Raw genomic sequence first — 26,239 nt, forward strand, 5'->3', positions numbered from 1 at the left:
CAGGGTCTCACTTCATCCTCTGTCACCTAGGCTGGAGTGCAGTGGCACGATCTCAGCTCACTGCAACCTCCGCCTCCCGGGTTCAAGTGATTCTCCTACCTCAGCCTCCCAGGTAGCTGGGACTATAGGCACATGCCACCATGCCCCGCAAATTTTTGCATTTTTAGTAGAGACGGTGTTTCACCATGTTGGTCAGGCTGGTTTCAAACACCTGACCTCAAGTGATCCACCAGCCTCAGCTTCCCAGAGTGCTGAGATTACAGGCATGAGCCACCACACCTGGCCCTGTTTGTTTTTGAGACAGATCGCACTCTGTCACCCAGGCTGGAGTGCAGTGGCATGATCATGTCTGACTTCAGCCTTGACCTCCCATGCTCAAGCCATCCTCTCACCTCAGCCTCCTAAGTAGTTGGGAGGACAGGTACATGTCACCATTCCAAGCTAATTTTTGTTTTTTATTTTGTAGAGACAGAGTCTCACTATATTGCAGGCCACACTCTTCCTTCCCCTGAAATATTAGCCCATTCTATGTTAGAGCCTTTCATATGTGGCAGATACATACTCAAACTTACCAATTGTGGCCACTCTTGGTCTATTCAAAGACAAAATATATATTCATTTTAAGGATACAAAAGCTCCAGTTTGGGAAATCCTAGACCTTCCATGGAACCAGATGTATTTCTCTTAGAATAACAGTAACCAGGCTGGGTGTAGTGGCTCACACGTGTAATCCCAGCACTTTGGGAGGCCAAGGCAGGTGGATCATCCGAGGTCAGGAGTTCAAAACCAGCCTGGCCAACATGGCAAAATCCCGTCTCTATTAAAAATACAAAAATTAGCTGGGCATGGTGGACTATGCCTGTAATCCCAGCTACTCGGGAGGCTGAGGCAGGCGAATCGCTTGAACCTGGGTGGTGGAGGTTGCAGTGAGCCAAGATCACGCCATTGCACTCCAGACTGGGAGACAAAAGCAAAACTCCATCTCAAAATAATAATAATAAAATTAAAAACAAAACAATAACCAGTATCTATTGAGCACCTGTGGTCACGCAGGTGTACATTTCATTTAATAGCATCTCTATGATGTATTATCTCCATTTTACATTTGTGGACACTGAGGTTCAAAGTGGCTGTATAAATACTCAATGGTAGAATTGGGATTTGGATCCTCATCTTTCTGATTGTAAAGGCCAGGCTCTTTCTATGCACATCAGCTCCTTAAAAACAAAATGTTGGCCGGGCGCGGTGGCTCACGTCTGTAATCCCAGCACTTTGGGAGGCCAAGGCGGGCGGATCATGAGGTCAGGAGATCGAGACCATCCTGGCTAACACAGTGAAACCCTGTCTCTACTAAAAATACAAAAAATTAGCTGGGCGTGGTGGCGGGTGCCTGTAGTCCCAGCTACTTGGGAGGCTGAGGCAGGAGAATGGCATGAACAGAGCGAGACTCCGTCTCAAAAAAAAAAAAAAAAAAAAAATTTAAGCCTGTCAGGAGAATCGCTTGAACCCAGGAGGTGGAGGTTGCAGTGAGCCAAGATCACGCCACTGCACTCCAGCCTGGGCAACAAGAGCGAGACTCCATCTCAAAAATAAAATAAAACAGGAAATACAAAATGCAGAAAATTTTATATATATATATTTCAAGACAGGGTCTTGCTCTGTTACCCAGGCTGGAGGGCAGTGGCACAATCTTGGCTCACTGCAACCTCCAGCCTTACCCTCCCAAGTAGCTGGGACCACAGGCGTGCACCACTGCACCTGGATAATTTTTTGTATTTTTGGTAGAGACAGGGTTTCACCATGTTGCCCAGGCTTGTCTCAAACTCCTGAGCTGCCACCACACTGGCTAATTTTTGTATTTTTTAGTGGAGACAGGTTTCACCACGTTGGTCAAGCTGGTCTTGAACTCCTGACCTCAAATGATCCATCCCCCTCGGCCTCCCAAAGTGCTGGGATTTCAGGCGTGAGCCACCGTGCCTGGCCAGCCCTTATTTTTAGGTGCTAATATTTTTTCATGATTATAAAAACAATATGTGCTCAGTAGAATAGTTTAGAAAATACAAGGCTGGGAGTGGTGGCTCATGCCTTTAGCAATCCCAGCACTTTGGGAGGCCGAGGTGGGTGGATCACTTGAGGTCAGGAGTTCCAGACCAGCCATAGCCAACATGGTGGAACCCATCTGTACTAAAAAAAATACAAAAATTAGCCAGGTGTGGTGGCACACACCTGTAGTCCCAGCTACTCAAGAGGCTGAGGCACGAGGATCGCTTGAACCTGAGAAGCAGAGGTTGCAGTGAGCCGAGACCGTGCCACAGCACTCCAGCCTGGGAGACAGAGTGAGACTGTCTAAGAAAAAAAAAGTTTAGGAAATACAAAATGCAGAAAATTATTTTTATTTATATATTTATTTATTTTTTTGAGACAGGGTCTTGCTCTATCGCCCAGGCTGGAGGGCAGTGGCACAATCTCAGCTCACTGCAACCTCCAGCCTTACCCTCCTGCATAGCTGGGACCACAGGCGTGCGCCACTACGCCAGGATAATTTTTTGTATTTTTGGTAGAGACGGGGTTTTGCCATGTTGCCCAGTCTGGTCTCGAACTCCTGAGCTCAAACAATCCACCCACCTTGGCCTCCCAAAGTGCTGGGATCACAGGCATGAGCCTATGCGCTCGGCCTAAATTTTTTTAAATAAAAATTTTATTTATGGCCAGGAGCAGTGGCTCTCGCCTGTAATCCCAACACTTTGGGAGGCCAAGGCGGGTGGATCATGGGGTCAGGAGATTGAGACCATCCTGGCTAGCACGGTGAAACCCCCGTCTCTACTAAAAATACAAAAAATTAGCCGGGCGTGGTGGCCGGCGCCTGTAGTCCCAGCTACTTGGGAGCCTGAGGCAGGAGAATGACATGAACCCTGGGAGGTGGAGCTTGCAGTGAGCTGAGATTGGGCCACTGCACTCCACCCTGGGCGACAGAGTGAGACTCCATCTAAAAAAAAAAATTTTATATATACATATATATATATTTTTTTTATTTGAGAGATGCAGTCTTGCTGTGTGGCCCAGGCTGGAGTGCAGTGACTCAGTCTCAGCTCACCACAACTTCTGCCTCCCAGGTTCAAGCGATTCTCCTGTCTCAGCTTCCCAAGTAGCTGGGACTACAGGCTTGTGCCCCCACACCCAGCTCATTTTGCATTTTTTTAGTAGAGATGGGGTTTCACTATATGTTGGCCAGGCCGGTATAGAACTCCTGACCTCAGGTGATCTGCCCGCCTCGGCCTCCCAAAGTGCTGGGATTACCAGAGTGAGCCACCATGCCTCGCCATTTTTTTTTTTTTTTTTTAAATAGCAGTTTTTTTTGTTTTTTGGTTTTTTTTTCCTGAGATGGAGTCTCGCTCTGTCCCCCAGACTGGAGTGCGGTGGTATGATCTCAGCTCACTGCAACCTCCATCTCCCAAGTTCAAGTGATTCTCCTGCCTCAGCCTCCTGAGTAGCTAGGATTACAGGCACCCACCACCATGCCCGGCTAATTTTTGTATTTTTATTACAGATGGGGTTTCACTATATGTTGGCCAGGCTGTTATAGAACTCCTGACCTCGTGATCTGCCCACCTTGGCCTCCCAAAGCGCCGGGATTACAGGTGAGCCACCACACCCAGCCATTTTTAATAGCAGTTTTAGGCCAGGCACAGTGATTTATGCCTGTAATCCTGGCACTTTGGGAGGCCGAGGTGGGTGGATAGCTTGAGGCTAGGAGTTTGAGACCAGTCTGGCCAACATGGTGAAACCCAGGTTCTACTAGAAATACAAAAATTAGCTGGGCATGGTGGCGCACGCCTGTAATCCCAGCTACTGGGAAGGCTGAGGTTTGAGAATCACTTGAACCTGGGGGGCAGAGGTTGCATCGAGCTGAGATCCCGCCGCAACACTGCAGCCTGGGTGACAGAGTGAGACTCCTTCTCAAAAAAAGAAAAAAAAAAAAAAAAAAAGCATTTCAGCTTCACAGCAAAACTGACAGGTAGGTACAGATTCCCATATACTTCCTTCACCCATGCAGGCACAGCTTCCGTGACTACCAATATCCTGACCAGAGTGGTAAATTTGTTACAATGGATCAGCCTACATTGACACAAGACACTTCATTACTAGCGAAAGCCTGCGGTTTACAAATGTATACCTACATGTATCCACTATTAAAATATCACGAAAAGTATTTTTGCTCTCCTAAAAATCCTCTGTGCCTCCTGCCATTGGTTTTTGTTTTCTTTTTTTCTTTCTTTTTTTTTTTTTGAGACGGAGTCTCGCTCTGTCGCCCACGCTGGAGTGCAGTGGCCGGATCTCAGCTCACTGCAAACTCTGCCTCCCAGGTTTATGCCATTCTCCTGCCTCAGCCTCCCGAACAGCTGGGACTACAGGCACCCGCCACCTCGCCTGGCTAGTTTTTTGTATTTTTTAGTAGAGACGGGGTTTCACCGGGTTAGCCAGGATGGTTTCCATCTCCTGACCTCGTGATCCGCCCGTCTCGGCCTCCCAAAGTGCTGGAATTACAGGTGAGCCACCGCACCCAGCCATTTTTAATAGCAGTTTTAGGCCAGGCACAGTGATTTATGCCTGTAATCCTGGCACTTTGGGAGGCCGAAGTGGGTGGATAGCTTGAGGCCAGGAGTTTGAGACCAGTCTGGCCAACATGGTGAAACCCAGTCTCTACTAGAAATACAAAAATTAGCTGGGCATGGTGGCACACGCCTGTAATCCCAGCTACTGGGAAGGCTGAGGTTTGAGAATCGCTTGAACCTGGGGGGCAGAGGTTGCATCGAGCTGAGATCCCGCCGCAACACTGCAGCCTGGGCGACAGAGTGAGACTCCCTCTCAAAAAAAAAAAAAAAGCATTTTAGCTTCACAGCAAAACTGACAGGTAGGTACAGATTCCCATATACTTCCTTCACCCATGCAGGCACAGCTTCCATGACTACCAATATCCTGACCAGAGTGGTAAATTTGTTACAATGGATCAGTCTACATTGACACATCAGATTAAAAAAAAAAAGACACTTCATTACTAACGAAAGCCTGCAGTTTACAAATGTATACCTACATGTATCCACTATTAAAATATCATGAAAAGTATTTTAGCTATCCTAAAAATCCTCTGTGCCTCCTGCCATTGGTTTTTGCTTTCTTTCTTTTTTTTTTTCTTTTTTTCTTTTTTTTTGAGATGGAGTCTCACTCTGTCGCCCAGGCTGGAGTGCAGTGGCCGGATCTCAGCTCACTGCAAACTCCGCCTCCCAGGTTTATGCCATTCTCCTGCCTCAGCCTCCCGAGCAGCTGGGACTACAGGCGCCCGCCACCTCGCCCGGGTAGTTTTTTGTATTTTTTAGTAGAGACGGGGTTTCACCGGGTTAGCCAGGATGGTGTTGATCTCCTGACCTCATCATCCGCCCGTCTCAGCCTCCCAAAGTGCTGGGATTACAGGCTTGAGCCACCGCGCCCGGCTAGTTTTTGTTTTCTTTGGAGAGGTAGTCTGTCTCTGTCGCCCAGGCTGGGGTGCAGTGGCCTGATCTTGGTTCACTGCAACCTCTGTATCCTGGGTTCAAGCAGTTCTGCCTCAGCCTCCCCAGTAGCTGGGATTACAGGCTCCCACCACTACATCTGACTAATTTTTTTTTGTTTGTTTTGTATTTTTAGTAGAGACAGGGTTTCACCATGTTGGGCAGGCTGGTCTTGAACTCCTGACCTCAGGTGATCCGCCCACCTCGGCCTCCCAAAGTGCTGGGATCACAGGCCTGAGCCACTGCGCCCAGCTGTTGTTGTTGTTTTTTTTTAAAGTGGTGTTTGTGTGTGTGTGTTTTGGTTGTTGTTGTTTGTTTGTTTTTGTTTTTTTGAGACAGAGTCTTGCTCTTTGCCCAGGCTGGAGTGCAGTGGCGCGATCTCGTCTCACTGCAACCTCTGCCTCCCAAGTTCAAGCGATTCTCCTACCTCAACCTCCTGAGTAGCTGGGATTACAGGCGTGCACCACCATGCCTGGGTAATTTTTGTATTTTTAGTAGAGATGGGGTTTTACCATGATGCCTAGGCTGGTATCGAACTCCTGGCCTCAGGTGATCTGCCCGCCTCGGCTTCCCAAAGTGTTGGGATTACAGGCGTGAGCCACCTCGCCAAGCCTTGTTTTTTGTTTTTGTTTTTCAGATAGTGTCCTGCTCTGTCGCCCAGGCTGCAGTGGTGCAGTGAAGCAATTGTGGCTCACTGCAATCTCTGCCTCCTGGCTCAAGCGACCCTCCCCGCAGCCTCTGGAGTAGCTGGGAATACAGGCGCTCGACACCACACCAGGATAGTTTTTTTTTGTATTTTTTGTAGAGACAGGGTTGCCCAGGCTGGTTTTGAACTCCTGGGCTCAAGTAATCCACCCGCCTCGGCCTCCCAAAGTGCTGGGATTACAGGAGTTACTGCGCCCAGCCCACTTTATTTTTTAGAGCAGTTTTGGCATCACTGCAAAATTGAGCTGAAAGTATCAAGAGTCCTTTGTACCCCTCTCCACACACAGACACAGCCTCCCTATCAACATCCTGTCCAGAGTGGTAAATTTGTTGCAGTGATGAATGTACAGTGACACATTATCAACCAAAGCCCATAGTTTACATAAGGGCTTCCTTTTGGTGTTGCACATTCTATGGGTTTTAATTTTTTTTAATGAAGATTTTATTTTTTAAGAGCAATTTTAGTTTCACAGCAAAACTGACAGGTAGGTCCGGAGAGTCCCATATACCCCCTTCCCCCACGCAGTCATGACTTCCCTGACTACCAACATCCGGGTCAGAGTGGTAAATTTGTTACAATCGATGAACCTACATTGACACATCATTACTAACCAAAGCCTGCGGTTTACATTAGAGTTAGTTCACCCTTGTTGTTTACATTGTGTATCTTTGAACAAATGTATATTTACATGTATCCACTATTACAGTATCATGAGGGTATTTTCGCTACTGTAAAAATTCTCTGTGCTGTCTGCCATTAGTTTCTTTTTTTTTTTTTTTAATGTGAGGTTTTGTTTTGTTTGGTTTGAGACAGAGTCCTCCTCTGTTGCCCCGGGCTGGAGTGTGGTGGCACCATCTGAGCTCACTGCAATTTCTGCCTCCCAACTCAAGTGATCCTCACACCTCTGCCTCCTGAGTAGCTGGGACTACAGGTGCGCACCACCACACCTTGCTAATTTTTTGTATTTTTTGTAGAGAAGGGGTTTCACCACGTTTCCCAGGCCACTTTGGAACTCCCGGGCTCAAAGAATCCATGTGCCTCCGCATCCCAAAGTGCCGGGATTACAGGCATGAGTCACTGCGCCCTACCTAAAATGTGGTTGTTAATGACTACGTCCGTTGTATAACCAAAATCCCCTATTATTGGACATTTAGACTGTTTCCTTATCTGTTTTAAAGAGGAGAAAACTAAGGCCCTTCACTTGACAAGTCACTTGTCCAAAGTCACCTGGCTAAAAAGTAGGCAGAACTGAGATTAGAAATCTGGTCTGACTCCAGAACCCATTCTTAGGCCACCACACTGCGCCTAGAATTAATAATACACCACTTAACTCCATTAGATCAGCTCCCCTCAACTTGAAAGATAGTGACCAGGCACCTCCACAAGCAGAGCAGCCAAGGATTCAAGTATATATCGAGGAAGGCAGGCAATATAGAAAAAACTAGGTGGCTCAACTGAGATGGAACAAGCAGAAAACGCAAAGGGGAGGTCCAGGAATAGAAATAAACAGGAGGTAGGAGATGGGTACATAGAATGCTGGTTAAGATAAAGAAAAAGCTGGATTTGGGAAACCTGAAAGTAAGAAACTCTGGCTTTTATCTCTGTATGTAGGAGGGAGCAAAGATAACCTCAAGGCCATGTGGGGAGCTAGGAAGGATAAGGTTTCTGAGAAAAGGAATGAGAAAAGGGAGGGTAAACTCCCGAGGACTACAAGGCCAGGGGAGGCTTTGTGTGGCCAAGAGGAGAGGCCAGAAGTCAACGAGGCAGGCTAGAATAGGCACTGGATACCAAACCTTCCTGTTCCTAAGGAGACTTCCTTCCAGCCTGAGCCTCCTCTGGTAGTTCAGCTACTAAATGCTCTCAGCCCTTAGGGGCTAGGGTGGGAAGTGGGGAGCGGGGATTGTAAAGTGCTCTAACTATTAATATAATGCGGACTGAGAATGGATGCTGGCACACATTTTTTTAAAGGCAGTAGGCTTAACGCTAGTGCCACCTACCCCTACTCCACTTCTCTAGCCTAACCTCAGCCACACCCACATGCTAAGGACCATCCAGGAGGGGGGAGCGTGTAGCGCGCCTGCGTGCTCGTGCGCACGAGAAGCAGAGAGACAGAGACGGAGACAAAAAGAGATAGGGGGAGAGAGAGAAAGAGAGAGCGAGAAGAGAGAGACAGACAAGGACAGAAAGGGGGCGGGAGGAGGGAGAGAGAGACAGAGACAGAGACAGAGACAGAGAGATCAGCCCTGGTGAGGGAGGAAAACTCCAGAGATAATGCAGGGAGCTCCTGCAGGAAGACTCAGGGAGAAGATCCCAGAACTTACCCTAAGACTGTTGAGAGAGTAGGGGGTGGCTTTGCAGGACCTGGCTTGGGGGTCATCAAGCAGTAACGGTTACTGCACAGGCGTTGCCACTGAGCCAGAGCCATTTAACCCGACCTGTGTGGCTGGGGATCAAGCTTCAGATACCCCATAACTCTGACTCTCAGACTGTTTTGGGGGCCCCGGGGCTGCAGACAAGGGGAGGAGGGGCACGTGAGGGCTGGGTCCCTGCCTCCCCCCATCCTCCGCTGTCACTCACTACCCCAACAGTCGCCCAGGGGGCGGGCCCCGGAGAGGTGGGGATGGGGGAGGGTAATCTTGGCAGGCGCCTGCTGCATGGCGTAGGTAGGGACTATTGAGGGGGGCGGACGCCGGGGGGGTGAACACGAGTGGGAAGCGAAGAGAGACACGGGAGGGGGAGGGGACCGGGAACCATTTGAATGAGAGGAGGGGATCACGGGTAGAGTGGGCTCCAGGAGGCAGGGCGGGCAGGGTGTGACGGGGGCCAGACTCTTGAGCCAGGTAAGGGGAGCAGGTGCGTAGATCTGTGTTTTTGGTGGGTGAGCGCACTCGGCCCTTGGATGGAAAGGGGACGCCGCCTTTCCCGGGGGGCCGGCTTCAAAGCTCCAGAGGCTATCTTTTCCTTCTCAACTAACGGGGCCCCGGGCGGGGGCTCAGGCGCCGTCTCCAGTGGCTGTACTCCACTCCGCAATTTCCAGGCGGCCACTGGACTGGGAGTCTCGCGCCGGGGGCCGGCGCTGTCTCGCGAGCCCCCTCCTGGAGCCAGCCAATGGGGTTGGTTGCTGGCACCGCCCGCCCGCCTGGTGCAGAGCGCTGGGCGCTGCGAGCGGCGCTGCCATTTAAAGGGGCCGCGACCCCTGTCCCGGCTGCTAGGGAGGGAGGTGGAGAAGGAGCGCGGGGCCGTCGCTGTCTGCAGTTCTAGGCTTGTAGCCTTTGCACTAACCCTGCCGCAGGTAGGGGTCGGGCCTGCTGAAGCCGAACCGAACCTGCAAGCGGGATCTTGCAGTAGCCGGGAGGCTGTGGGGGGGGGGGGGTCTAAGGAGAGATCGTAGCTCCAAAATGTCTTCCTGTAAATGCCTGAGGTTGGGGGTGGGCAACAGGAGAAGGGAGGACTGGAGGAGCAATGGGAAAGGGGGACGGGGCTGAGGAAGTGGGCGACCTGAAAGGTAACTGGGGGAAGGGGTTGCGAAGGGCAGTTTGTGGGGGCGGGGGAAGGGCCCAGGGAGGACCTAGCAACGCGGGGAGGGGGGGTGGGGCCAGACTGGGTGGGTAAAGACTGGGGAGCTGGGGGGCTCCAGCAGAGTGGGGAGGGAATAGAAACTGAGATCGCGGGGGCGGGAAAGGCTCCTGGTGGCGACGGCCTTAGGAGACTCTAAGGGGGCGTTCAGCCTGAGTTGCGGGGGGTGAAAGGTAAGGGGGAAGGGAATGGGAGTTGCAGTCGAGTAGGGGGGTGGGCGGGTGGAACGACCGACTGCCTGGCCAGTGTGGGCACGGGGCCAGGGCGGGGAACGCCTCTCCCCACTGGGGGCGCTGTATTGGGGGGAGTGGTCATTAGGACTAAAGCCTTCGGAAATGCTTGTAGATTGTGGTGGTGGGGGCTGTTCATGAGAAATCCAAGTGGATGATGGGGTGTGTCTCAGAGCCCATGTAAGAAGGAATTCTGGCTAAGACCACCTCTACTGCCTCCTCTTCTCCTCCTAATCTGCAGTACATATCCAGCCATACTCATGGACCCCAGTGATTTCCCCAGTCCATTTGACCCATTGACCCTGCCAGAGAAGCCCCTGGCTGGAGACCTACCAGTAGACATGGAATTTGGAGAGGATCTGCTGGAATCCCAGACTGCCCCAACTCGAGGATGGGCCCCCCCTGGCCCTTCTCCATCCTCGGGAGCCCTGGACCTGCTTGATACCCCTGCTGGCCTGGAAAAAGACCCTGGAGTCCTGGATGGAGCCACTGAGTTGCTGGGGCTGGGGGGGCTGCTCTATAAAGCCCCCTCTCCCCCGGAGGTGGACCACGGTCCTGAGGGAACCCTGGCATGGGATGCGGGGGATCAGACCCTAGAGCCTGGACCAGGGGGCCAGACCCCTGAGGTGGTACCACCTGATCCGGGGGCTGGGGCAAATTCCTGTTCACCCGAGGGGCTACTAGAGCCTTTGGCTCCAGATTCTCCAATAACCCTGCAGTCCCCACATATTGAAGAGGAGGAGACCACCTCCATAGCTACTGCGAGAAGGGGCTCCCCTGGGCAGGAGGAGGAGCTTCCCCAAGGGCAGCCACAGAGCCCAAATGCCCCCCCTAGCCCTTCAGTGGGAGAGACTCTGGGGGATGGAATCAACAGTTCTCAGACCAAACCTGGGGGCTCTAGCCCCCCTGCGCATCCTTCCTTGCCAGGTAGGTTGCCTAATTATCTGGAGAATCAGGGCTGGGAGAGGGTGGTGGTAAGGAGGGGTGGCTATGTGCTTTGGGAAGTAGTGGGGAGGAGGAGGGTGGGGAGATAAGTGTAGGGATGTGTGTGGGGAAGGACCTGGGGTTTAGGAGGGAGGAGTGGGGTAGTGTGTAGAGGAAGATTAAGGAAAGTAGGGGTGGGCACAGGCTGTGGGGGAGGAATGAGGTAAGGTTTCAGGGAGCGTAGGTTGGGAGGAGTGGATTTGGTGGGAAGGGTTCCCTTTTTCCTGCCCCAATGGGCTTTTGGTGCCAGAGTCCTTCCTTCAGGATTTGGAGGAGTACACCAGGCTTCTTGGTTCTAAGACCTTTACAGCTTTTTGGTTCCAGATGGGAGTGGGATTTCTGGGTTTGATGAATGGTAACTAGGTTCTGGAGCCCCTAACAGCATAAGGATTTCAGCAGAGCGGTAGAAATGCAGGGTCTGGGATTGAGTCTCTGATAGGGGAGAGACAACCTTGACTTGAGAGGCTCTAGTTTCTCCCCTCTTCTGCCTAGTGGTGTGCCTCTATCAGGCTGTGACGAGGGTCTTAGGGCTTATATAACCACCTGAATCCAGGGGAAGCTACCCATACAATGATGCTTCCTTTTCCTTTTGCTACCTTTGGGTGGTTGTGTGTGTTTTTCATTGGTAAAATATAAATTCTTAATGAAAGGTATATTACCTGTGTTTCCTTAACCCCCAAGGATTGGGACAGAAAGCTGGTGGGAAGGATAGATTTTTTTTTCATGGAATAGCTGCACGTGCACCCCCCCCCACCTTAGTACAGAGCCTGAGGTAACCCTGAGAGGGGCCCCAAGAAGCCACAGGCACTCGAGTTTTCCCTTTCAGTTTTGAGTAAGTTCTTCCCCAGGAATGGAGGCGGGGGTTGGGCCGGGGAGGGGGTGGTGAGGGCAGGCTCAACATTTAGGCTGCCTTCTGCTTCCTTTGCAGGAGATGGCCTGACTGCGAAGGCGAGTGAGAAGCCGCCTGAACGGGTGAGGGGGAGGGGATTGGAAGGAGTCTGGTTCCCCCTTAGCTCTGGGAAGGACAGACCCTTCATTTTCCCTCCCAGATGTTGTTCTGTAGAGAGTGTGTATAAGGAGAGTTAGGAGGAGGGAGGGAGCACTAGTGTCTACTGCTTGTTGGGGAGAAAGTCCAGCCTCCTTTTCTTCCCTCCTCCTAAGGGCTGGGCCAAGGGTCCCCACTCTCCCTTCCCCCTCCCATCTTCTATCCCGCCCCCCCAAACCCTGTACTAGTGTTAGCCTGGCCAGGGTGTCAGTTTTCCTCCCCTCCCGTCTTTCCAAGGTACAGAAGAGAAGCGAACGCGTTAGGAGAGCAGAACCTCCAAAACCTGAGGTTGTAGATTCCACTGAGAGCAGTAAGTAGGATTTGAGGAAGTGTGACCTGGGAGTTCTGGGTGTGGAAAAGATCCGAAAGTGGCACGCGGCAGGGCATGGATCTTCTAGCTCCTGTAGTCCTGCTCCATGCAGCGCGTGAAGTGCCTGTCTCCGCTATGGGTTGGCATGGGAACCAGGGGCAGTGGGGGAAATTGAAAACAAGAGCAGTGAGAATGGCGAGTTTCCTGTTTCAGCTATGCCATCTCTGTCTCCGAATCTTCTCATTTAGAGCCTCTCCCTTTCCCTCCCTGGGAGGTTACAGAGTAACCAAGGGAGAGAGACACCGAGGTCTTAAGATACTAATGTAACGAGGGCCAGGGTGTAAAGGCCAGAACAACAGAGATCCCAGGAGAGGGACTGAACTGTTGGTCAGGGGATGGTTGGAGACCTGGTTTGGTGGCCTTTCTCATGTCCACCCCCCTACTTTCGCAGTTCCAGTGTCAGATGAGGATTCTGATGCCATGGTAGATGACCCTAATGATGAGGACTTTGTGCCATTCCGGCCCCGGCGCTCTCCTCGCATGTCCCTACGCTCAAGTGTGTCACAAAGGGCCGGGCGCTCTGCAGTGGGCACCAAGATGACTTGTGCACATTGCCGGACACCACTGCAGAAGGGGCAGACTGCCTATCAGCGCAAGGGGCTGCCTCAGCTCTTCTGCTCATCATCCTGCCTCACCACTTTCTCCAAGAAGCCCTCGGGCAAAAAGACCTGTACCTTCTGCAAGAAGTGCGTGAGGGTCTTGGGGGCTGTGCAGAGGGCAGGGATCTGGGCAGGAGTATGAGTAAGACAGACTGTTGGTAAGAACCTAGCAGGATGGAGCTGGGCGAGAGAGCGATGTAGGGAGGGAGTCAGAGTATTTGGCTCTGTGGTCATTGATCCTGGACGAGGGGCGGAAGCTGAGGAAATGAGAGGGTGGTCTTGAGTGAATATTCAAACCTGTTCCCACCTCTAGGGAGATCTGGAACACCAAGGACTCAGTTGTGGCGCAGACTGGTTCTGGAGGCTCCTTCCATGAGTTCTGCACGTCCGTCTGTCTCTCCCTGTATGAGGCCCAGCAGCAGCGCCCGATCCCCCAGTCTGGGGATCCCGCCGATGCCACTCGCTGCAGCATATGCCAGAAGACTGGAGAGGTGAGGACACTCGATGGGGGCTGATTTACAGAGCCTGGACAGCCCTGACCTGCCCCTCCCATCCTGGGGCTGCAGGGGCCAGGCCCTGTGGAAAGGGGAGTGGGGAGGAAAGGCGGCCATCATGAGGGAGCGTATTCAAGGACACAGCTTCTCCAGGATGCGCACAGCTGGCCTTCTTTACCTCCCAGGACCTCACCATCAAGTCGGCAGCCTGCGGCGCAGGTTGGGGGGTCCCTGGGCCCACTGTCTGCTGTGAAGGTCTAGGGTGAGGTGGGGGGCTGACCTTGCATTGGGGTGGGCGGTGGTGGCCAGGCCCTAGCTCAGGGTGCGTGTGTGTGTGGCAGGTCCTGCATGAGGTCAGCAATGGCAGCGTGGTGCACCGGCTCTGCAGCGATTCTTGCTTCTCCAAATTCCGGGCCAACAAGGGACTGAAAACCAACTGTTGTGACCAGTGTGGGGCTTACATCTACACCAAGACCGGGAGCCCTGGCCCTGAGCTCCTCTTCCACGAGGGCCAACAAAAGCGGTTCTGCAACACAACCTGCTTGGGGGCGTATAAGAAGGTGGGGCCGAGGGAGTAGTGCATTAGAGGGCTGTGGAAGGGGGTGTGGTTCTTGGGTGATAAATAAAGGTGGCTGACAGGTCAAGGACTGGGAGAAATAAAACAAATAAAGGGGGTTTCAATTGTATCTGTTATGTTTTATTTTTGAAGCTGGCTGGTGGATACACAGGTCTTTGTTACATCATCATCTATACTTTTTTTGTATGCCTGAAATATTTCATGTTTAAAACATTTAAAAAATAAAAGTGAAGGGACAAATCCAGCCTCAGCCTCTCCTTCCCCATCCTCACAGAAAAACACACGTGTGTACCCATGTGTCTGGTGCAAGACCCTGTGTAAGAACTTTGAGATGCTATCACATGTGGATCGTAATGGCAAGACCAGCTTGTTCTGTTCCCTGTGCTGTACCACTTCTTACAAAGTGAAGCAGGCAGGGCTCACTGGTAGGTGCAAAGCCCTCTTCTCTGAGTCCCCTGCTGGCCTTCTCTCTACCTCCCATACTCCCCTCTTCCAGAGTAATCCCTGCTGCCCGACCTTAGCCCCAACCACATCTCCCCGTGGAATTTCTGTTCGTCTCCTGCACTGCCTTACACCTTCTGTGTGCTCTCTCTCTCCCTCTCTCTTTTTCTTTTCCTCTCTCTCTTTCTCTCTATGCCCCAGGCCCTCCCCGACCCTGCAGCTTCTGCCGCCGCAGCCTCTCTGACCCCTGTTACTACAACAAGGTTGACCGCACAGTCTACCAGTTCTGCAGCCCCAGCTGCTGGACCAAGTTCCAGGTACTCCAGGCCCTGGATCAGGGATAGAAGGGTGTGGTAACATAAAGAGGGTCGGAGAATTGGGGTAGGCAGGCCTGGGCAGAGCAAAGAACAAGCCTGACTCCCCTTCCCCACCGCTGCACACATCTTGCCCCCTCCCTTACTTGTCTTCCTTCCCTCCAGCGCACAAGCCCCGAAGGGGGCATTCACCTGAGCTGTCACTACTGCCACAGCCTCTTCAGTGGCAAGCCTGAGGTCTTGGACTGGCAGGTAAGAGCCCCACCCCCACCTACATCTTGCCACATGACCAGACTGTCTGAAGGGGTCCTTCCACTTGGCGCCTGCTGAGGCCAGATGTTACAGCTTATCCTCCCTGCCCTGTGCCCCCACCTCAGGACCAAGTGTTCCAGTTCTGCTGCCGTGATTGCTGTGAGGACTTCAAGCGGCTTCGGGGTGTGGTGTCCCAGTGTGAGCACTGTCGGCAGGAGAAACTCTTGCATGAGAAACTCCGATTCAGCGGAGTGGAGAAGAGCTTCTGCAGCGAAGGTAAGGAGATGGGGAAGGGCAGAAGACACGTAACTCCCAACCAAGGAGAATGGAGGAGAAGGGAGGGAGGCTGGGAAAGTGGTCCTTGAGGCAGGGCCTTCTGCTCGGGATGCCCTATCCCCATCTCCCCTAAAGCTTTGGGCACAAGGTGCTGCTTAGAGAGAGGTTTCAGGTGTAGCACCTTGAAAAGGTTGGGTCTCTTGCCCTTGGGTATCTGTGTCTCTGGACTCTCTTTCCTCTTCCCCTCTTTCCAGGCTGTGTGCTGCTGTACAAACAGGACTTCACTAAGAAGCTGGGCTTGTGCTGTATCACTTGTACTTACTGCTCCCAGACTTGCCAGCGCGGAGTCACTGAGCAACTGGATGGCAGCACCTGGGACTTCTGCAGTGAGGACTGTAAAAGCAAGTACCTGCTGTGGTACTGCAAGGTAAGGAGGGTCAGCACGCGAGCGAGGCGGGAAAGAGGGCGGCGGGGAGCACAGGCTGTGGTACTAAGCTCGGGGTGTGGACAGATCTCCAGGCAGGGCAGCCAGCCTTCCATCTCTAAGCCGGCCCGATCTCCAAGCGGAGGAGCATGGCTTATCCCAGGGGAAAGAAAAGGCCCAACGCATTTTAGGGAGGCAGGTCTGACTATCCTTTTGACATCCTCAGGCTGCTCGGTGCCATGCCTGTAAGCGCCAGGGGAAGCTGCTGGAGACCATCCACTGGCGTGGGCAGATCCGTCATTTCTGCAACCAGCAGTGTCTTCTACGCTTCTATAGCCAGCAGAACCAACCCAACCTGGATACCCAGAGTGGGCCCGAGAGCCTCCTGAACAGTGAGTCCCGGGCAGGGGGTACGCTCTGTTAGAGGGGGCCTGGACTCTCCTAATCCTAAGCCTAGCCCCTTTCTCCTTCCTCTTGCATTCACCTCATCCCTGGCCAGATAGGGTGCTAGTACTGTGAACTGTATTCTCTTTCAGCTTCTGAACCCTGCAGGTTCGGAAGGGGAAGTCTTATTTAAAACTTCTTGGAGTTAGCGTCTACTGATTGTCTATGAAATGTATATTATTAGGGAGTGGGTGCCTATCCTGATAGGATGGGGCATATAGGGGTTATGGTTACTTTTCTGAGATAAGGAAATCTCAGCATAAACTCTACCTTTAGTGAGACTGAAGACTGCCATTTCTAGAATGTTGCCCCTGCCCCTCCACAACTCCAGGGATACCCAGGCTATCTAAATGGAAGGTCTCAATTGTGGGTTTTTGGGGAAAATGTAATGTTTCATTCTCAAGGAGCAAAGAGTCTTTTAGGCTACTATTGCTGGGGTACAGAGGAGACTAGATCTGGGATGGCAAGGGGGGCAAATCCTAGAACTTCCCATCTGTATTTGGTGTGCCTGTTAATGAAGCTCTCCTGGAACAGCGGTAAGGAAAATGGAGAGCTAGTCCCTTGGATGAGAGCATTCATTTGTTTTGATCTGCAGGTCAGTCTCCTGAGTCAAAACCCCAGACACCCTCTCAAACCAAAGTGGAGAACAGCAACACAGTGAGGACCCCAGAGGAAAATGGGAATTTGGGCAAGGTCGGGGCAAAAGCCAAGGGGGAGGATAATCTCAGAGGAGGGTACGGCAGTTGGCGGCACAAATGTTCCTTTTTCTTTGCAGATCCCTGTGAAGACCCGATCAGCTCCCACGGCTCCCACCCCTCCTCCACCCCCGCCGCCCCCAGCAACACCCCGCAAAAACAAGGCTGCCATGTGTAAGCCGCTGATGCAGAATCGGGGCGTCTCCTGCAAGGTGGAGATGAAGTCCAAAGGGAGTCAGACAGGTGAGCCAGGGTACCTCGATGCCACAGGCTGTATTCCGGAGTCCTAGGCCTGCCAGCCCTATGTCCGTGAGCTGGACAAGGGGATTCCTTAGGTAGCTGAAGCCTCGTGCATATGGTTGTGCTAGAATCGAGAGGTGTCTTTCAGCCATTGCTTCAAGGGCAGTTTTGTGACACTGAGCACGTTAGAGCTTTTGGCGGGTCCGATGTGATCAGTCCAGCAGGGTCTCTGAGAAGATCCCTTTCTCATCCACAGAAGAGTGGAAGCCACAAGTGATTGTGCTGCCCATCCCAGTGCCCATCTTCGTGCCAGTGCCTATGCATCTGTACTGCCAGAAAGTCCCGGTGCCTTTCTCGATGCCTATCCCGGTAAGTTTCCCTGCCCTTCCTGGCTGGGTCCTCCTTTCCCCTTCCAGGTTTGAGATCCACCCTTTCCCCTTACTCTCATCAACTGTCCCCCTTCACTCTCATCATCTGTCCCCCCCTTCCCCCCAACTGCTGGTGTGGTTCTTGGCATTTAGTTGGGATTCGTGCCTCCAGGTGCCTGTGCCCATGTTCTTGCCCACTACCTTGGAGAGCACAGACAAGATTGTAGAGACCATTGAGGAGCTGAAGGTGAAGATCCCTTCCAACCCCTTGGAGGCCGACATCCTGGCTATGGCAGAAATGATTGCAGAGGCTGAGGAGTTAGACAAGGCCTCATCTGACCTTTGTGGTATGCCATAGATGGTGGCGATGAGGGAGACAGGGTGCTACCAGCGTGTCTCTGCCCGAGGGGGAGCTATTGATGATCTTGGTGCCTAGTAGAATGGGAGGATAGTTGGGATCAGCCCCTGAAAGCTTGTGAGGGTGCTAGCAGGAGCTTGTAGACACTGAGCCCACTTCTTTGCTTCCCAGATCTTGTGAGCAACCAGAGTGCAGAGGGACTCCTGGAAGACTGTGACCTGTTTGGGCCTGCTCGAGATGATGTCCTGGCCATGGCAGTCAAGATGGCCAATGTCTTGGATGAGCCTGGGCAAGACTTGGAGGCAGACTTCCCTAAGAGTGAGTAAGATTGGAGCCGTGCCCACTGGGTATGGTAGCATTCGTGCCATCAGGAAGGGAATGTTCCTTGTGTCCCTGAGTATGACCCTGAAAAGTGTTCATTGTGATTCTAAGACAGAAGGTTCTCACAGGGAGCAGTGCCAGAGATACCAGGACAGGTGCATTCTTTTAGACTTCTGAGTCATGCTTTTATTTTATTTTATTTTTAAACTGTAAAAAAAATAAAAATTTCACTATGTTCGGCCGGGCACGGTGGCTCAAGCCTGTAATCCCAGCACTTTGGGAGGCCGAGACGGGCGGATCACGGGGTCAGGAGATCGAGACCATCCTGGCTAACACGGTTAAACCCCGTCTCTACTAAAAAAATACAAAAAACTAGCTGGGCGTGGTGGTGGGCGCCTGTAGTCCCAGCTACTCGGGAGGCTGAGGCAGGAAACCCAGGAGGCGGAGCTTGCAGTGAGCCGAGATCTGGCCACTGCACTCCAGCCTGGGCGACAGAGGGAGACTCCGTCTCAAAAAAAAAAAAAAAAATTTTCACTATGTTCAACATGTTTACAGTTCAGTAGTTCTCATTGCTGTGTTTTGCGTTCCTGTGACTCTGAGCATGCTTTTCGGTATAGCTTTACTGGTTCCTTTGGCTCATCTAGTGTCCAGTGGGCAAGCAGCAGGGGTGGGGCAGGAGGGCTGCAGGGTTGAGATCTTAAGGAATTGATTTCTTCTTTCTTTCCTTTTTATTAGATCCTCTGGACATTAATCCCAGTGTAGACTTCCTCTTTGATTGTGGCCTGGTAGGGCCTGAGGATGTGTCTACTGAACAAGACCTTCCCCGAACCATGAGGAAGGTAGGGCTGGGGCTACCGTATGTACAAAAGAAGAATGGAGGCCCAAAGGGGAGAGGATGTGAGATCCAAGCCAGCAACCATAGTTTGACCTTCCCTAACCTCCTTTCTCCAACACTAGAAGTACTGAGATAAAGCCAAACTTTACTCTTCCCCCATTTCACAAGGTCATCAAAGCTATTCCTGGGGCTCTGTGCTGTGGAAGCTTGCCGTGTACTTACATCAGCCCCTGCCCTGGCCAGCAGTAAATATGGTGCTGACTAGCTTTCACCTTGCCTCTGGCCTTACCTCTGCCATGCCCCTGCTTTCTCTTCTCCTCCAGGGTCAAAAGCGGCTGGTGCTTTCCGAAAGCTGCTCCCGGGACTCCATGAGCAGTCAGCCTAGTTGTACCGGGCTCAACTATTCATATGGTGTCAATGCTTGGAAGTGCTGGGTGCAGTCAAAATATGCCAATGGAGAAACCAGCAAGGGTGATGAGCTGCGCTTTGGCCGTAAGTACTTGGGGTTGGGGGTAGGGGAGGGCAAAGACAGGGAGGAGGAGGGGAAAGGGAAGAAGGGGCTGGGCCTGTGATTCAGCTGAAGATGTCTAGGAGTGATAAGGGTGTGACGACTTAAGGATGCCCTGTGAAGATGGGGAGGAGTTGTAGATTAAAGGAAATGCTGTCTAGGTTCAAGGTTAGGGGCTTTTTCTGTAATTGTTCAGGAGCTAGGCATGACTAAGGGATGAAGGGGTTAATGGTGGTGGAGCTAAGTGAAATTCTCCATGTAGAGTTTTTCTTAATCCTGTCCCTGCACAACATATCACTGCAGCCAAACCCATGCGTATCAAAGAGGATATTCTCGCCTGCTCAGCTGCTGAGCTCAACTACGGTCTGGCCCAGTTTGTGAGAGAAATCACTCGGCCCAATGGTGAACGATACGAACCTGACAGTATCTACTATTTGTGTCTTGGCATCCAGCAGGTACCTCTCATGCACCACCTTGCTTCCCGTCACTCTTAACACAGCAGGCAGGGTCTAACCAGAAATGATTCTGGGTTGGGCACGGTGGCTAACGCCTGTAATCCCAACACTTTGGGAGGCTGAGGCAGGAGCATCGCTTCAAGCCAGGAGTTTGAGACCAGCCTGGGCAACAAAGTGATACCGCATCTCTACCCAAAAAATATTTAATGAAAAAAAAAGCAATTACTCTGTTGCACTCCCTGTTCCTCATCTTGTCCCCTACCTCAAGCAGGCAGCTTGCCTTTAATCTCCTATTCCAAATAGAACATGAGATATCAATACTTTTCTAAAATCAAAACTGCATTCCAGGACTGTTGGCCAAGGAGCAGTCTTCATTACTATCCAGGTCCCCTTTGTAATATTTAAGCCCATTCTAGGAGGGGAGGGATGGGTGGAGCTGGGATCCTTGAGTGCTGGCGTAATGTTTAGTTCCCCCTGGGAGAAGTCAACCACGTATTACCTGACAAGGAGGTGTGGGCTTCTAAAGAACATCTCCTCCAAGCCTCCTCCTCTTCCAGCAAAGCCTGAGTAGCGCAGAGCTGTAGGTATATCTGGGGGAAAGCACTCGAGGCCTCCTAATCAAGCAACTGTTTCCCATTGTCTCCTAATGATTGACGACACCATACCTGGGGGCTTCAGCATCATTATCTTTCTTCGAGGACCTACAGTCTAGCCTTATGTGTGTCTGTTTTTCTTTCCCCAGTACTTGCTGGAAAATAACCGGATGGTGAACATTTTCACGGACCTTTACTACCTGACTTTCGTTCAAGAACTCAATAAGTCTCTGAGTACCTGGCAGCCCACACTCCTCCCCAACAGTAAGGGACAGGGACGTAGCAACCCCTACACCCTTTTTCCATTCTTCCAATCCACCATCCCAAGAGTCCTGTGCTATTTGGTCTGCCACTCTTCACAAAGGGCCCGAGGGCAGGAGCGTGTAGCTGGATGCCTCAGGGTTTAGAGTTAAAGGAGCATAGGAGCACCTGTTCTTGAACATGAGGAGGGGATCAAGACTTAGGTCTGAAGAGCTATCTCTAGGACCAGAAAAAGATGGCCTGGGTTTGGGTGGTAAGTAAAGAAAGAAAGCAAGAAATCGTGGGACTCCTCAAGGTTTACATTTACCTGTCTACAACTTGAGGGTGGTGAGAGACGTTCCAAATGCAGCAGTGGAAAGTATGTATTATTTAAAAGCCCTGTCCCACTGTGTAGTGTAGCAAGTGTAGCAAAGTGACAGTGTTTTATATATGAAAGTTACTCACCAAATGAGAATGGTGTGGGAAATGAGCAGCGCACATGGGATGGGAAGTGGTTGGGTTTGGGCAGCCACTCCCTCCTGACCCGCCTCTCCCCCTTGACCATTGTAGATACGGTGTTCTCTCGAGTGGAGGAGGAGCACCTCTGGGAGTGTAAGCAACTGGGGGTCTACTCGCCCTTTGTCCTCCTCAACACCCTCATGTTCTTCAACACTAAGTTTTTTGGGCTGCAGACAGCTGAGGAACACATGCAACTCTCCTTCACCAATGTGGTGCGGCAGTCCCGCAAGTGTACCACCCCTCGGGGCACCACCAAGGTGGTGAGCATCCGCTACTATGCCCCAGTCCGCCAGAGGAAAGGGCGAGGTACGAGGCTGCCCCCTCCCCTGTGCTTTTGCCCCGTCTCTGCCTTCCCCTTCCATGCCCTGCCATAACCCACCATACCTGCCAGGTCGGCCCTCTCCTTGGCCCCTAGCTTCCCTCTCCTTCCGTTGCTGTGTGCAGAAAGGGTAGAAACGGCCAGTCCTCCTACTTGATGGGCAGTGGCTGTCGCATAAATAGGAGGTCACCCTGTGACCTCTCTCCCCCCTTTCCTCATTTAAGACAGTTTACTTGCTTGCCTGCTTTTTCTGGGTGGTGGACAGGTAGGAAACCTTTGGGTGTGTTTGACTGTGGGGGGGCGGGTAGACTGAATGAATGACAGGCTTTCTCTGATTCTTTGCTGTCGGGCCTAACAACAACTGCACCTTGGTTTCCATTTTTTCTGTTCTGGATTTCTGTCCTGTCTGAGTGCAGTTCCCAAGGTCCCTTCTCTGGACCCATGCTTCTACCTGGACTAATGCGCGAGGGGTTGGGGCCATAGCTGTTTCTCTATCCCAGAAGGCAAGCCCGCCCTTGCAGTAGGGTCTGTTTTATCAGGTTTTTTGAATAACTTCTGAGATCACCTCTTCAAGACAGCAACTTGGGGGAGATTTTAAAAAGAGTCTTTGGCAGTGGGAACTGGGGAGGGTTGCATAACAACAGCTCGACAGGATGTTGGGTTGGCGTGGGAGAGGGAGACTGACCTCTTCTTCCACCTCTCCATCTTGATGAGACTGTAATTTGTGTCGTGATGCCTTCTCCCTGTGCCCTGGACTGTGCTCTTGGATGATGCTCGTGAAGCCTGTGCTCTTAATGAGTCTGAGTCATTTCCCTCCCCTACAGACATGGGTCCTGGAAAACGGAAGAGAGAAGATGAAGCCCCTATCTTAGAGCAGCGTGAGAACCGCATGAATCCTCTCCGCTGCCCCGTCAAGTTCTATGAATTCTATCTATCAAAATGGTGAGTTGGTGGGTTGGCAGGAAGAGCGTTAGCATGGGGACCCAAGGGATCTACTTTGCCTTGGTACTGATCTTCTGTCCTGCCATCCCCACCCCCACCCCCGATGTTGCAGTCCTGAAAGCCTCCGGACTCGCAACGATGTGTTCTACCTGCAACCAGAAAGGTCCTGCATCGCCGAGTCACCTCTCTGGTATTCTGTGATCCCCATGGACCGCAGCATGTTGGAGAGCATGCTCAATCGCATCCTGGCTGTGCGCGAGATTTATGAGGAACTGGGTCGTCCTGGGGAGGAAGACCTGGACTGAGCTCGTGTGCCATCCATATCCATCTTTCACATCAATGTCTGTCCTGTGGTCATGTCCCTCAGGGTGACAGGCCCAGGAACCAATGCTACTCATTCTGAAGGGCCCTGACTGCTCCTTTCCGCTCACCCATTCCCTGCCTTCTCTAGGAACCCTGGCTTTTATCTTCTTCCATACCACTTGACAACCATGGGGCCCCGGTCTTCTGTACTCAGGGGCTGGTCTCCCAGTGATGGGCAAAAGCCAGCTTGCCCGTTTTCTTTATGCTTCAGAGTAAACCCCTCCTTCTGGGTCCAGACTCTGGGTGGAGTGTTCATAGCTCTGGTGATCCTGTTGGCTTTGGGTTTCCTGACCCATCCCGCATAGGTAAAGCCTCTTGTTCCCAGGCATGACCTAGGGAAAAACCCAGCTGCCTTCTCTGCCCTGTGCCCACTCCCTTCTCTACTCTTCCCCAGCACCACGCAAAAAGGTCTTATCTGAAAGGTATGAAATAAACAATGAAAGCGATGAGGGGACCATGTACATAAAACACAGAGCTTAGACACTCTTCCCCTCCTATGAAATAATTGGTTGTTGGCACCCTCTCACCACCGCGTATCCCTCACCCCCGCCCCCCCCCCCCCCCCCGGCAAGCACCAACCCTTGGTGCTGCAGTTTTTAAAATTTTCCAAATGCCTTTTTTTCCTCAGAGGCAGAGAATGACTAAGTACGGGGAGCAGACTCCTGTTGTGCAGACTCCTGTCCCCTTGGTTTCTGTGTTTGTCTCTCTGCCATCTTAGGTTGCCATGAGCCATGGTGTCAACATGCTTAGCCCCCTCTGTAACTGCCTCCCTTTAGTTCAATGGACAGAGCTCCCAAGGCAAAAACTACCTTCTGACTTGGGTTGAGGCTGGGTTCCCCTCTATTATTCCCCCATCATAAGAGCCAGGCCAAGCCTGTGGGGGCTTGAGTCATGCAGGATGGGATCTGTGGTCAAAGGACAGGCGAGGAGCTGTGGGCACAGGGCCTGCCCCACTGCCTACATCTTCTCTCTTCCCCATCTTGCCTTGGAGGTCCTAGAAAACAATTAACTTCTGGCAAAGGGGGTACCCAGTTCTTTCCCTGTTGACTTTGCTGTTTCCCAGGCTCCTTTTTGTGTTTTTTTTAACTGTCACCAGTTAGCCACTGTTTAAATTGTATATATTGTTCTGAGGCACCTGGCCTGTCCCTTCAGTGAGCCATGCCCACCCTTGTGTTGTAGTGAAAAGCTGTTGTCACGACTAACCTTCTGTCTCTGAAATTGTTTGTTTCAAATAAAGAGTTAAAATTGTCTTTGGTCTTTTGTCTTTTCTGGGTGATGGATATAGAGGAGCAACACTGGATAACATCAAATCTCTCCAAGTGTAAACAAGTCAGGTGTTTGAGAATCATTCTTACTTTATTGTCTTACTTTGAATCTACTGGGAATGTGGTCTTTTTTTTATAACAAGTTCCCAAACACTTAAGGAAAAAAAATACTCACTAGCCATGTATTAAGGACCTATTATGTTTAAAGACCTAGATTACATGCTTCAAAAAAGACAAAGACTGGTTAGACCAGGATCCAATCCCCAGCAGGCTCCCAGGCTATAGGGGAGACCAAATAGTACACAATTAGTCGTAATACAGGCAGAATAAAATAAATAGTGCTATGGGAGGACAGAGGAATAAATTACTCCAGGTTTACAGGGAGGCTGGGTGCGGTGGTTTGCGTCTGTAATCCAGTACTTTGGGAGGCTAAGGTGGGAGGATCCCTTGAGCCCAGGAGTTCAAGACTAGCCTGGGCAACATGGCAAAACCCCATCTCTAATAAAAATACAAGAATTAACTGGGCGTGGTGGCGCACGCCAGTAGTCACAGCCATTGAGGAAGCTGAGGCTGGGGAGGATGGTTATAACGCCTGGGAGGCAAGGTTGCAGTGATCACCCCACTGCACCCATTCTGGGTGACAGAGTGAAACTCTGTCTCAAAAACAGACAAAACACGTTTATAGGGAGGCTATGTGAGGGTTTACCAAGGGAGGTGGAATTAGACCTGGGCCTCAAAGACAAAGTGGAAAGGGTTGGGAGGCCACAGATGTAGGGGTGGGAAGTGCAAGGCTGAGATTTTTCCAACCAAGGGGTGGTAGGCTCAGATCTATTTCTTTAGGGAGACAATCCCCAGAACAATATGAAGAATAGCGAGTGGGAGTAGGCCTGGAAGCCTGGAGATTGGTGGAAGGAGTATGGCTAAGAGGTTCTATGGACCTCAATGGGGACTGTGGGGATAGGGAAGGGAAAAAAAGATAGACTCAAAGTAAATTTCAGGCATTTTGAAGGTCAAGGTTGCAGGATCTGATGAATCATTAGAAATAAAGGTTCTTGGGGGGTGGCTCATGCCTGTAATCCAGCACTTTGAGAGGCAGAGCCGGGTGAATCACTTGAGGTCAGGAGTTTGAGACCAGCCTGGCCAACATGGCGAAACCCCATCTCTACAAAAATACAAAAATTAGCTGGGCATGGTGGCAGGTGTCTGTAATCCCAGCTACTTGGGAGGCTGAGGCAGAATTGCTTGAACCTGGGAGGCGGAGGTTGTAGTGAGCTGAGAGCATGCCACTGCACTCCATCCCGGGTGATAGAGTGAGACTTCATCTCAAAAAAAAAAATAGTAATAATAATAAAAGGTAAAGGCTATAAAGGTTATGGGAAAGGGAAGAATTGAGCGTGAACCCCAGGTTTCTAGCCTTGATGACTGGGAGAGTGAAATGCCTTTAACCAAGATGGGTAGCACAGGCCGGGCGTGGTGGCTCATGCCTCTAATCCCAGCACTTTGGGAGGCCGAGGCGGGCGGATCACGAGGTCAAGACATCGAGACCATCCTGGCTAACATGGTGAAACTCCATCTCTACTGAAAATACAAAAAATTAGCCAGGCGTGGTGGCAGGTACCTGTAGTCCCAGCTACTCGGTGGACGGCCGGGGAGGCGCTGAGGCAGGAGAATGGTGTGAACCCGGAAGGCGGAGCTTGCAGTGAGCTGAGATCCAGCCACTGCACTCCAGTCTTGGCGACAGAGCGAGACTGCGTCTCAAAAAACAAAACAAAACAAAACAAAACAAGATGGGTAGCACAGGGACAAGTGTTTTTTTTGTTTTGTTTCTTTTTTCAGACAGAGTCTTGCTCTGTTGTCAGGCTGGAGTGCAGTGGCGCGATGTCAGCTCACTGCAACCTCCGCCTCCCAGGTTCAAGCGATTCCCCTGCCTCAGCCTCCCG

The 26,239-nt window shown here is 51.6% G+C and overlaps 1 protein-coding gene across 7 annotated transcripts; it reads left to right on the plus strand.

The window, feature by feature from the left end:
- The first annotated feature begins 8,863 nt into the window (after positions 1-8,863).
- Positions 8,864-24,284, plus strand: ZMYM3 (zinc finger MYM-type containing 3). Of its 7 annotated transcripts, none has more exons than XM_007992027.3 (25): positions 8,864-8,915; positions 10,300-10,985; positions 11,971-12,014; positions 12,325-12,397; positions 12,849-13,143; positions 13,370-13,547; positions 13,892-14,110; positions 14,402-14,552; positions 14,770-14,885; positions 15,048-15,134; positions 15,260-15,410; positions 15,665-15,837; positions 16,061-16,226; positions 16,874-16,971; positions 17,054-17,216; positions 17,470-17,582; positions 17,754-17,928; positions 18,111-18,257; positions 18,996-19,099; positions 19,419-19,587; positions 19,907-20,058; positions 20,801-20,915; positions 21,462-21,716; positions 22,554-22,671; positions 22,784-24,284. In XM_007992027.3, exons 2-25 carry the CDS (start codon positions 10,319-10,321, stop codon positions 22,974-22,976), a joined length of 4,122 nt encoding a protein of 1,373 aa, XP_007990218.1. In that variant the 5' UTR covers positions 8,864-8,915; positions 10,300-10,318; the 3' UTR covers positions 22,977-24,284. The 7 variants fall into 7 exon arrangements, with proteins under 7 accessions (XP_007990218.1, XP_007990220.1, XP_007990217.1 ...); XM_007992029.3 differs by lacking the exon at positions 8,864-8,915 and adding an exon at positions 8,925-9,092 and having other exon boundaries at positions 12,331-12,397; XM_007992026.3 differs by lacking the exon at positions 8,864-8,915 and adding an exon at positions 9,070-9,092.
- The last annotated feature ends 1,955 nt before the right edge of the window (positions 24,285-26,239 follow it).

The sequence above is a fragment of the Chlorocebus sabaeus genome, chromosome X (assembly GCF_047675955.1).
Source record: "Chlorocebus sabaeus isolate Y175 chromosome X, mChlSab1.0.hap1, whole genome shotgun sequence".
Lineage (NCBI taxonomy): Eukaryota > Metazoa > Chordata > Mammalia > Primates > Cercopithecidae > Chlorocebus > Chlorocebus sabaeus.

What these genes read in the sequence shown, in the direction of transcription:
- ZMYM3 (XM_007992027.3), top strand. Translation starts at nt 10,319, where the DNA reads ATGGACCCCAGTGATTTCCCCAGTCCATTTGACCCATTGACCCTGCCA. An exon ending in CTTTCTCGATGCCTATCCCG is followed by an intron (nt 17,583 to 17,753) that starts GTAAGTTTCCCT and finishes TCGTGCCTCCAG; the next exon opens with GTGCCTGTGCCCATGTTCTT. An exon ending in CCGCCAGAGGAAAGGGCGAG is followed by an intron (nt 21,717 to 22,553) that starts GTACGAGGCTGC and finishes CCTCCCCTACAG; the next exon opens with ACATGGGTCCTGGAAAACGG.